Genomic DNA, 12306 nt, shown 5'->3' on the forward strand with positions numbered 1-12306 from the left:
TTGACTGTTATGTTATTAAGTGGATGGATAGATGATGTGATGAAGTTATTTTTCGTTTATTTACTTTAACTCTTATAGTTTGTATTGCAATCCATTTCATTGCATCCCATTTCAATCATTCCATTACATGCCATTTCATCTCAGTCCAATCTGATCCTTTCTCTGTATTGATTGTTTGTTTACTAACAAGTTGCTGATTGGCGAAACGTTTAAGTCGACTAAACCAAATCCAAAATAAAATAAAATATCAATCAAAATATGAGAGAAACAATGAGTAAGGAATGGGAACAAAACTCTACTCTCTTACTTTCTTACAGACAATGAAGCCCCAGTCATGAGTTGTCCGGCCGACATTTCCCAAGATGTAGTTCCAGGAGAAGGAGTGGCTATCGTAGACTGGCTCCCCCTGCCCTCGGCCAATGATGCTGTAGATGGCTTACTCAATGTCACGTGTCGTAATGAATCAGGCAAACTCGTCAATTCGGGAGACGAGTTTCCAATTGGCGTCGCGGCGGTGACGTGTAAAAGTTCCGATAGTAGTGGCAACGAAGCCAACTGTAGCTTCACGATCTCTGTAACAGGTAGGAACTAGAAATTCGCCATTAAACAAACATTTCTTCAATAGCTATAATGAGACAAATTGACGTCACGCTTTGTTTACATGTGCGCTTTCTATGGCAGCCAGGTGAGGCCGAGAGCCACCATGCTCCCCCCAAAAAAGCGCACAGTGTGCCGTCATTAATTCTGTGTCAGGTCTATTCCGTTATGGTAAATAATGTCAACATTAGCTTTGATTAAAATTAAAGTTGTTAGTTCACTGAAGCTGAAATAGCTCTTTCTTTGTGTAAGGTGCATCTTAAAATACTGCTGGTTTGTTGATTTCGTTTTCAGAATGCGGAGGTGTGCAAGCTTGCGAAAATGGAGGAACATTCTTCAAGGCTTTCTGCAACTGCTCATGCCCGTCACCTTTTATAGGGAAGACATGCGAAGGTATATATACTTCACTTACTTTCACAAACTTATAGTTTGATTGATGACGAATTTGCCACAATTAAACAAGCATTGCTGGCGTCACGAAATTAGTTCCGCCTTTCTCTCGTGTGTGGTATGTTTAGTTAAATGACCTTCAGCTCACAGTATTAACATAGTTAAAAACTTCATTTTAAACGCATAAAAACGATGGTACTGTAGGTGTTTCATGTTTTGATTGATGTGCTTATCAAAATGAAGTCGCAAACCAATTCCAAAGTTTAAGAATGCAAGATGTCATTTAGACCTCAATAGTCCTAAAGGAGCACGAAATACCACGCTAGAATTTCTGCTCCCACACCCTAAACATTTCGTGAATTTCAAATTAATTTGTGTGTGTGTGTTGATTAAGCCTAGTTTTCATGTAGATCGGATTCTTCTGAGTAGAAATTAGTGATCTCTTTGACCAATAGTGGTTGCTGTGTAGTTTGCGTCCAGAACGGTTCATATTCAACGACGTGTTTGCCGATATATAAGCGTCCAGATACACTGCATGGCAGTGAAATTTGCTGGAGTTTAAAATGTATTCAACCTTTGCAGATTAACAATGTGAGATAGGAGGCTTCGCCGCCTCTCGCCCGCTTGCGGTCGAACGCCCACTGCGTGAACGATCTACTCGTGAACGCGCACAAATACACCTTTCCCGCTTTGTAGCATGTATCATGTCACAAATCGGCGTTTGAGTTCTCTTTAGCGACGAGTGTGAATTGGCCTTTAGCCAGGAATGTTTGAAGTGTTTCTGATTTTCCAATTGGAAACGTTCATCTTTGATTTTGTATCCATTCTTTGGTTTAGTTTTAGTAGTACTCTTTGTTTTGAAACTTTCTTAGAAACTGCCCACATTGATCTCATGTTCATCATGGAATAACCTATATATGTGATTAGTAGCTTTATTTCTTAGATTTCATCCCCTTCTGTAAATACGAGAACATGTATATTTCTTTAAATTGTTCTTTTCAAAGTTTGGTATTTGATAGACAGAATTAGGATTTTGTTTTATATCCCAACGATTTTCAGAGTCGCACCGTTTAACCTGGACTGAATGCAAAACACGTATAACATCAAATTCACATTTGGCAAATTGAGTAGTGTAAGCCCGACTTTAGCCAAATGAAAACTTCCAATGCGATATCTTTTTGTCTAAGTATTATCATTAATAGTGTTTTCCCCATTTAACTCATTATAGTTATCATTACTAAAACATTTAGATCTTTCTTATAACCAGGTGACTTTCGATTGTGTGATTTCCTTTCTCAGGTTGTCCTTAAACGGGCTGTCGTCACGAAAAAGGATTTGACAGTGTGGAAAAGAAATTCATTTTCATGCAGCAGAACATTACAGCCAACGCTTTAAATGATATTTCATCAAGTAAAGTCTAGCACCCAAAAGGATGCACGCAAATTGAAACCATTATCCAAGCATTAGAGCTTATATCTCTTTTTTTCACTCATAGCCATATTTTGATGCATTTCCATAACATTTAGGTGGCATGCATTTCATGAGGTTAAAAAGTCGTGCAACATTTACACTTGTGAATTCAGATTAAAATAAAAATCACGAATACCCGGCGAGTTACTTTACTTTTTTTCACATAAAACAAGTTTTAAGTGAAGATGTTTGACAAACCTGGGGAATTGTTAGTGAAGTATCGTGGTTCGATGGGTAATTTTATTAAGGGTACATGAGTGGCGATTTCAATGTGATCTCGTCAAACGTTCTACGGTCTAAATAGAGATGGCGAAATAGTTGAAGGTGCAATCTCGCTTTTATTTCAGTGTGGTGAAACCAAACAAATTAGTTTAACTAAAAATAAAGTTGGGAATCGTGGGCAAAGACAATCCTGTTTAAAGACAAATACAGCGCTTTGCACATTACCATTTAATATTTTATATTGCGTATATTGTAACATTATATGTGATCTATGTGTACAATTCCAAACGAATTTGATTTGCATTATTTTGGATGTTTTTCTTTGTTTACAGCCTGTGATCCGTGTCAGAATGGTGGCAATTCACAGGATCCGGACACCTGTGTGTGTCAGTGTCCGGGAGGGTTCACCGGCCCTTTATGCTCAGGTTAGGAACTTTTTTGATGTAACAATTTTTTAAACAAAACAAATGACATTTTGGGGCATAAATAATTGTTTTATACTTTCAATGTACATCACAATCTTCCATTGTGTAGATCTCTTTATTTTGTACTTTAATAGAGTTCGTTTACATTTTTTGTTGTCTACAGTACCTATATTCAGATACACACACGAGTTGCTTTTTTTCACGCTCGAAAATTGAAGTCGTATTTATTCGTTTCTTTTGTCCCAAAGAATGCAAGGAATGTGTGAATGGCGGCAATCAGGATGAAGCTACCTGTGTCTGCAATTGCTTCAATTCCTTCCAGGGTCCACTCTGTGATGGTAATGATCAAAATAATTGGCAAGATTTATTGTGATTGATCTAAAGCTGTCAGTTGTGCGTTATGGATAGGCTAACTTTTGTATATTGATTTCAAAACATCCATTTTCATATACAGGGTGAGTAAAAAAAAACCCGAAACCCAAATGTCGGAACTATTGCTTTAGTGAGGCTCTGTAGGTAGCACTTTCAAAATCTAGGATATAAAAGCCCAATTCATCAGCCTTCTTTTAGTACAAGAATCATTTAAATCACTTATGTACTTCTTCAAGTTACGGAGTTTTAAACACAACCACCGTTTAAAGTTCTGTCCACGGATCACAAAAAAGGTGTGCGTTCTTTCAGCAAAACGAAAACAATTCACACACATCCCTATGTGATTTGTTTTCATTTCACTGAAACAACACTGAACTTTTTTTGTGATCCGTGGACAGAACCTATAACAGTTACCTTCTGTGATTTTCCTATCACATTTATAAGAGAACAATTGGTTTCTCTTTGTGGTTACTTTGGTCTTAAAAGTAACAGTTCATCAGCAATATCGTAGGAAATTATTATTAGAAGAAAAAAAACGCCCCACAATTGTAATGATTTAAGAGGAATTGAGACGAAGTGTTATTTTCCCCCAACGAAACATTTTAACGTACTTGTGGTGCTGGACTGAGCCAATGATTTTGCGTCAAACGCAAGTTTGAGGCGTGACTTACAGTTATCTGTTGTCTCATTTGTATTCTTTACCAGTTTGTCCATCAGACATGCAGTGTGGAAATGGTGGTGAGTTCGACGAGACATCTTGCAAATGTAATTGCCAATCACCATGGACTGGTCAAACCTGTACAGGTAATGAAATAATCAATTATCACTTTCATAAATTCGGAAATATGTCATTAGTGTGTTTGTTTATACCTGTGATTTCGAAACAAGGCTTTCTGCCATAAAAGTTATATATTAAAAGAAGAATAATGTAGATGTCACAGTTTTCCTTATAGTGTTTGACTGTTCCATTAAATCTAAGCAACTGAGAGTTTCCACTGACATTTTATTTTATTCGGTGTTGTATTCCGACAATAGTTTTTTAAAATGTGATTTGACCTCACTGGCTTAAAGGTAAACAATGACTTTTTCTGCTTTTAAAATTCCATATATAGACACTAAATAATAGGTAATTTTAACAGGGCCAGATTTTCATCTAAAAAAAAATCGGTGCAAAGAATTAGGACCGTCATTTTATAGAGTATAAAGTCAATATAAGGAATACATGGCATATGAACATGGGCAAATAAATATATAAGAACAAATAAATATATTTTTATTGATGACACACACGTGGAGACTAATATACATGTACACTACGACTTATGGGAGAAAATGGTCTGAAATTGCTGCAATTCTAAAGCTATGCAGATGTACAACAACGTAAAGCAAAAATTTAAAAAAGGTTATCTAGACAACCAATTTGCTGAATCAAACTTTGTTCAGTTGCGTGTCCAGCTTTTGTGTGCCACAGTGCCAGGGTGGGAAAATTACTGTATCGCCCTCTGAATCGTCTTAAAGCCGTCTTAGAAATGCTGCTATTTGTTATATGACTTCATTCAATGCCGCTGGGGGCAAGTTGCCCCCCCCCCCGGAAACACCACTGACTATGTTTATGATGCCATACATTGGCTTTTCAATTTTTGTGATGTCTTCCTCAGAGTGTACACCGTGTGCCAATGACGGATCCAATCAAGATCCAGACACCTGCATCTGTGACTGCCCTGGTGTTTTCCTACCACCTGTTTGTGCAGGTAAAGGTGACGGTGGGCGTGGCTTACAAGCATCCTCCCACTGCCTCTTGCCTCAACCGGTCTGAATTTCATCATCTCGAAGACCAAGATTTTTTTTTTTCAATTTTCGTTTTGATCAGATCTTGCAAAGGAGCTGAAAGATGTTTTGGCAGATAGGTGTCAATTTAATTTGTTTTTCTTGACCATAACAATAAGACGCATCATTGTAGAAAACTCAAAGTTGAAAAAAGTTATGAATCATCACCGTGTACTTCAAGTCGTTAACAATAAATTGATATCTTGTTCTGAATGCCAGCTTTATTTATGTACTTATTTCATATATATAGTCGTAAGAAGAACTTGAGGATTTTAAGAAAGCATTTTTTTTCTAACTAAAAACTTTAGTTATTTCATCTCTTTTACGCTGATTTGTCGCTTGACTTGCAGGAAAAGATTGAACCTTTCTCTTTTTACCCATGAAAATTAATGTAATAAGCCTTATATTCCAAAAACTTTACTTGGTTTTTACAAAGTTTCATTGTTGAAATTGTTGAAAATTTGCGAGTAAAGGGTGCTTTCTTTATCTTATGCAGAATGTGGAGGTGTGACTGAATGTCAAAATGACGGGGTGTTTTCTGATGTTTTCTGCAACTGCACATGCCTGTCGCCATTTACTGGCAAAACCTGCACAGGTATCTACCAGCGCGTCAATATGCACTACTGGTCATTAGGCACATAGTTATTGACTGACTGAAATATATCCAAAAGGGTTACAGATGATAGAATGTTACACCAACAACCTAGTGAAGTTGCTATTTACCGTGGCTCCATTCTACAGAAGACCAGGATTTACAGTGCTGAAAGGGATTCTTGTGTAAAGATGAATCATCATTTTCTCTTGCCGTTGGCAGCAAAACACCAGCAAATTTAAGAAATCTAAAGAAAATTTAAAAGACAACTTTTTAATTGTGTGTAAGTACCAAAGGAAAAAAAAAGATTTGAGCACCACGATGGCTTTAGATGTTCGCCAGATTTAGGCCTCGGGGGTTCTATCAGGGAACTTCTTTGATTATAGTCGTCCATCCATTGCTGATAAAATTCTACTTCTTAGTCATTTTTCTCTGTAAAATAATCGGTTTTTTTCTGCTTTAGAGTGTGAGCCATGCCAAAATGGAGGATCGTATCAAAACAAGTTCACATGTGTCTGTGATTGCCCGTATTTCCACACTGATCCGTTGTGCATGGGTAAGCTTTTTCATGGTCTATACACTGTTCGTCAAAACCTGTTTTACAATCTTCAAAAAAATTTTTTTTACATGGTTGACAGATTATTGTTGTCCTTTAAGGCGTACTTTTGTTATTTTCGCATCCATTATTGGCACTCCTTTACAGTAACAAAATTGAAGTTTTGATTTCATCAAACTGCGTAAGTTCCACCTAATTAACTTGATTTGTGATTGGTTAATTGATTGACTGTTAACAAATCCAGGGAAAGACCAACGATTCTTACTATCAAAGTTGTTATGATTTTAAGACTTGAAATGTTGTTTTTGATATAGTGTGTCCTCTTGAGTTTGTCTGTCTGAACGGCGCTACACGGCAGGAGGCTGCGTGTTCCTGTGAATGTGCTGATGGCTGGCGGGGGACCGACTGCTCAGGTACGGTACGCCCGGCCGTTGTTAACCAATAATTTGAAGTCTGTAACGTTGTCGCTTTGTAATAATAGTTCACCTACCATTTTCAATCCACCGGTTCCCACTCTGATCAGAAACAAGTTGATGTTCTCCATCAAGCTAAGAATTGATCTGTTATTGGCACAGCTGCAAGGCTAGCCTTAAATGTAAAAAATATCAATTATTCCTGACTCTTTTAGTTTTAATGTTTTCTTGCTGATATGCCTAACGGAAGATAAAGAGTGGGCCACAATATACTAGTGAATCATGTTGGTAAGTTAATTTTGAAGTACGGAGTTGACTTTTGCCGATGAGCATACCGTATTTATATCCTGCCTTAATGTCCTGCCTTCATGTCCTGCCTTCATTGCGCAATTGCCTGATTTTTAGAAACATGATAATCGTAATTCCAATGAATCTGATTTTTACAGAACCGATACCAAATATTCCTGATGACGAATACCCAGTTTCCCCAATTTGGACAGGTATGTTTCACTATCTGTATTTTGTCTTTACGTTTTTGTTTAAATTTTTTAATACCATTGTCATAAAAACATACTTCATAAGCCTTTTGATTTATGACATACAATTATTATTTTTGAATAGTTAAAAACAATTTTAAAATGTCAAATAATTTTGGATTTGATTAATTTTCAATACTTTCGTATAATTGTGATATTAATGATTTCAGTACGTGCTTACATTTCATTCAGTTTCAGTTGAGAAGAAGGTTTCATTTGAGATCGCAGTCATTGCCCCAGTGGATAGTGGTATGGAATGCGACCCGACTATCAACAAATTCTCCAATGAATGCAATGCCCTTGTACTTGAATTCAAATTATCTGTGAGTATAAATGTCTGATTGAAATCAATGGCAAGTCCAAGCGAGTTATAACTGTAACTGGGAAGGGGAGAATAAATGACAATAATGTCAAGCTTCTCAAAGCTTGAGACATGACATCGCGGTTGACTGTTGATGGCCTGACAATCGTGGGATTAGCACTGTGAAATTATGGGTTTCTAAATTCTGAATTCCATTCCTATGACAATATCAAGATTTGCAACTTTTCCATTACCATGTCAAACCAAAAAGTGTATCAATTTCGTTTTTGTTCATTGAATATATATTCGCAAGAATTGGGTATATGTATAGGCTATAACGGCAATTTTATACGATGTTTCATTAAAATTCACCAACTACAACACTTCAAAATCGATGGTGATGGACGAATTTGAATATTAGAATCGGTGAATTAACTATTAAAAAAAATAATATTGGGTTTTTTTTTCATTCCCGTTGATTTGAACAGGTTGAAATCGAATACAAGTTTGTAGCAGGCTTCTCTCGGGTTGTTATCGATCAGGATAAATTGAGGTTAGTTTTCAAAATGGTCCTGAATTCACCTAAACTCACCTCTCTTATATATTTCTGCAAAGGCATCATCCGAGTTTAATTAAAAGGTAAATTTCCAGTTTGAACGAATTGAATTATGTCTGGTTTTCGTATAGGGCTGGCAGTGTAGTTGTCCCGCATGATGTCATCTACAACTACGACGAAATGACGCCAACCACCAGAGGCATATCCGCCAACGCCCTGTACGAAGCGACGGTAGGAAAGGCGGTGGACAGGGGGTATATCGGCAAGCTGAAGGTAGCGACGGGATGTCAGGACTGCATGGCACCACAAGGTCAGGACTCGAGATCGTCTAAGTATTTTATAATGTTCGGTTATGTATTGTCTGTGATTTTTGATGTGGCAGCCCAAATGTTAAGTTTCAATGTAATTCTGTTTTAATCCGGTGGGTTATGAGCTTTTTCAATGAGACAGATTATATTACGCAAAGTGTAATTAGTGGATTTTGCTTCACAAATAAGTTTCAATTTCAATTAGCCATTTGCAAAGGGGTATGAAATTTTTCACCTGAGAACAGACATAACCGACATTCTCCGAATGTAATCTTTCATGTTTGAACTAGTAGGCCCAAGTCGAAACACTGCCTTTATCCTCAACTTATAGAAGTAAAAAAAAAAGACACGCTTTTTAAACAGTTTCCTGTTTTGATGACTAGCTATGTTGCTGTATGTTGCTGGTTCGCGTTACTTTACCACATATTCTTGGTAAGAAGTCTCATTTGTTTTGCATTATGTTCCAGATAAAACATATATTTGCGATGCGGACCCGCCCGAGTGTGCAGCAGGATTGGTGTTAACGCAGAGTACAAATGGCGGCGTCGGTACTTGCTATTACGTCTGCTGGTCCAAATGTAAAGTTGACCCAGCCTACTGCGGAGATGGGACATGTCACCAAGAGTCGGGCAGCGAGCAAATAACGTGCAAGTAAATAAGAGAGACGTTTTTTGACCAGCCTAATCCTAAACCTTCCTTCGCCATACATGTGATGCAGTATTCATTTATTGTGTTGTTTGTGGCGTTGTTTTCGAAATCCCCTTATATAGTTTGTTTCGTCTCAGCCTGGTTATTCAGCAAGAACTTTTTATAGGCATCCATTACTTGTTGCTTGCTCTCCTATCTCATGTACCTTGACAAATCTTGTTCAATTTTTTTTTTTAAGTTATGTGGTATATGAGCTACTGATCATGCCATTGTTTCTTGCTCAACACTTCCAAACACCAGAGCTGTAAAATTAATTATTTTATCTGCCAAGTTGAGACTTAGTCAACCTCCCTTCTGTTCCAAACTGATTGTTACATTCACTACTTAACCATGGTTTTATTGATTACAGTCCTCGTCGACTTTTTGGCATAAGGGTAACTTATCTTACTTGGGGGAGTTACCAATTTCTGAAACTTTTAATTCGTCATTTTGTGATTTGTGGAAGAAGGAGTGATTACAAAAAGTGCACAGACAAAAAAGCTATGGCGCTGAATTGCCTCTTTTGGTTGGGACCAGTAAACCGTATGCTGGAGAATAGGTGATGCAATGCCACATCAGTCAGTGGTCTCTTTAAAACCGAAAGGTTTGGATTTTAGAAAACTTGTTCTTTTGTTCTTTTCAGCTGTCCCCAGTCTTCGGAGGTGATGTACAGTGGAACGCAATGCCAGCTGCAAGTTCAGCTGGTATGGCTGTATGTTGGCGTCAGCTTGGGAGGTGTGTTGTTACTGGTTCTGATAATCGTCTTGAGTGTCTGCTTGTGGCGACGCAGAGGGAAGGTCCACAAATTCCAAGATGAAGACGAAGAGAAAGAGGAACTGCACAGGTATGGCTCTGGCTTGTTGTCTGGTTCCTGAACGCAAGGTAGCGCTAAATGATCCGATATGTTCAGGATGTAACCAGCCTTTATGTTTCGTCAAAAGAACGAAGCCCCTTTTCTAAAACCTTGGTACTGGGATAAGGCTCTGGCTTAACAGTACGAGTTATGTAACATTTGAGACGAATGGCTTGAGTTTGGGCCCTCGTGTGCTATGTATGACTTAAATTTCAAGCCAGGCTTTTCAGTTGGATCATCTGAGGTTGGAAAATGGAACTGGAGGTGGAGGAGCGAGACATGATGCGATATGCATATGAAAGTAAATAGCCATCCAATGCCAGCTTTTTGAAGTATTAACAGTGGTGTGCAATAATGTATAAAAGGAATTCGTGATTATAGGCATGTAAAAAATGTTCCCAAGCAAAACTGGCTTAAAAGTAATTGAACTTATGCTATAGTACCCCATATGTCTAATAGCACTAAATCTTTTGCCTTTGTTTGCCCGCACCCCGTTTGATCATTACAACATCCGTCTTCTCTGAGTTGGAACTCCAATTATCAATCATCAAAATATGAAACAACTTCTGAAGTAAAGATTTCCAGCATACAGTGGTGAACTAACGCTGCTTTGTGTTTATTTTTCATCTGTAGGCCTGTGAGTGGGAAAGTTATAAAGGAGCTACGTTCCTACCACAACGACGGCAACAACAGAGACATGTTCTTCCAAGAAGCTGCCACCATTCCTTCCCACGCGAGCCCGTATGCCCAAGTCCACAAAAGCAGGAGCAGCAAAGCGATCAAACACGGGGAGGCCAACGGGGCCTGGAAACACGGGGAGGCCAACGGGGCCTGGCCCGGTGCTTTGCCACGTGCACGTGCTCGCCCGTTGTCTGAAGGACAGAAGGACGAGACAAAAATCAAGTCCAGTGATTTTAACGGGAATGAGGGCGGTGACAGGCGGTCCTGGTACTTCTGGGGGAGCATGAGCCTGCCCAAGAAGCAGCCTACAGAGATGATACGCATGACTAGTGAATCAGGGAGGTTCTAAAAACAAAAGGATGGCGAAAAGTAGTTGGCTGAGTCGTAGTTGAGCACTCACAAGTCATCACAAGTCAATGACAAGTCAGTCACAAGTCGTCCGGTTTCCAAGTCATGTCGCTAAAAGTTACTCAAATAAACTGTGACAAAAGCATCCCTTGGTCATTTCATCCACTTGCGATCTCACTTACGATTGTCTTGTGATTGTCTTGAAACTACCCTGCAGTAGTTGGATGTGAAATAGACGAGCTTTTATTGCATCAAGCAAACAATGTCACGTATGAGAAATTTTCATTTCTATAAATTATAATGAACACAACATCTCGCTTACAAATTTTTACATTTGATCAAAGAGGTACTAATAAAAGCTCAAGCACTTTTTAACCAGTAGTTATCGTTTGTAGTACGACCCGAAACTAAGTGTAGCCTATACTATGTCATGGTCCAGTATTCAAAACACATATATTCATACTTTGTATAAAATATATACAGCTTAAATTTCTGTTTAAAGAAATCGTTCATCCAGTGAAATTGCATTCATCCTTGAAATAAAAAAGTTATTAAATGAATCACCTTTAAATCGGTATAGTAAAGTCTAGAATTAAGCGAAAAAAATAAGCTGATTTTCTTAGCAATATCCTTTCCAGATTTTGCGCGGATAAAATACTATAGGTTGGCGCGGACATCCAGGAACTTCTGAAACAGCTGAGTTGTCTTGGCCATCCGTCACAAGTCCATCACAAGTCCATCACAAGTCCATCACAAGTCCATCACAAGTCCATCACAAGTCCATCACAAGTCCATCACAAGTCCATCACAAGTCCATCACAAGTCCATCACAAGTCCATCACAAGTCCATCACAAGTCCATCACAAGTCCATCACAAATCCATAGTAATTCAGTCTCAAGACAAGTCACTATATTGAAAGAACTGCGACAAAAGCATTCCTTTATCATTGTTCATCCGGTTAGTTGTGTCTAGAATTATGAAAGGACTTATAAAAGGACTTGCGATAGACTCGACTACAACGCTGTTCTAACATCTGATCTCGTTACATTATAAAACTGAATGGTTCTTCAGTATGTAGTACTGAATGGTAACACACAGCTCAGTGGCGTAGCCAGCGGGGGTTAAGGGGGAATTAAACACCCCCCTCCCCCCTCGTTACTCGTTACCAAAT

The 12306-nt window shown here is 38.3% G+C and overlaps 1 protein-coding gene across 1 annotated transcript in view; it reads left to right on the plus strand.

Moving 5' to 3' along the window:
- The window catches only part of LOC119740575 (hyalin-like), a 40497-nt gene extending 28637 nt beyond the window's left edge, over window positions 1–11860 (plus strand). The window contains exons 14-29 of the mRNA XM_038215921.1: window positions 318–581; window positions 892–990; window positions 3012–3104; window positions 3353–3442; window positions 4182–4280; window positions 5135–5227; window positions 5800–5898; window positions 6359–6451; window positions 6766–6864; window positions 7311–7364; window positions 7593–7723; window positions 8190–8254; window positions 8389–8567; window positions 9033–9216; window positions 9896–10096; window positions 10739–11860. Coding sequence (XP_038071849.1) covers window positions 318–581; window positions 892–990; window positions 3012–3104; window positions 3353–3442; window positions 4182–4280; window positions 5135–5227; window positions 5800–5898; window positions 6359–6451; window positions 6766–6864; window positions 7311–7364; window positions 7593–7723; window positions 8190–8254; window positions 8389–8567; window positions 9033–9216; window positions 9896–10096; window positions 10739–11135 — 2240 coding nt within the window. The 3' untranslated portion in view covers window positions 11136–11860. The remainder of the gene's footprint in view (window positions 1–317; window positions 582–891; window positions 991–3011; window positions 3105–3352; window positions 3443–4181; window positions 4281–5134; window positions 5228–5799; window positions 5899–6358; window positions 6452–6765; window positions 6865–7310; window positions 7365–7592; window positions 7724–8189; window positions 8255–8388; window positions 8568–9032; window positions 9217–9895; window positions 10097–10738) is intronic.
- Window positions 11861–12306: the final 446 nt, after the last annotated feature.

This window comes from Patiria miniata, unplaced genomic scaffold (assembly GCF_015706575.1).
Source record: "Patiria miniata isolate m_02_andy unplaced genomic scaffold, ASM1570657v1 HiC_scaffold_5, whole genome shotgun sequence".
NCBI lineage: Eukaryota > Metazoa > Echinodermata > Asteroidea > Valvatida > Asterinidae > Patiria > Patiria miniata.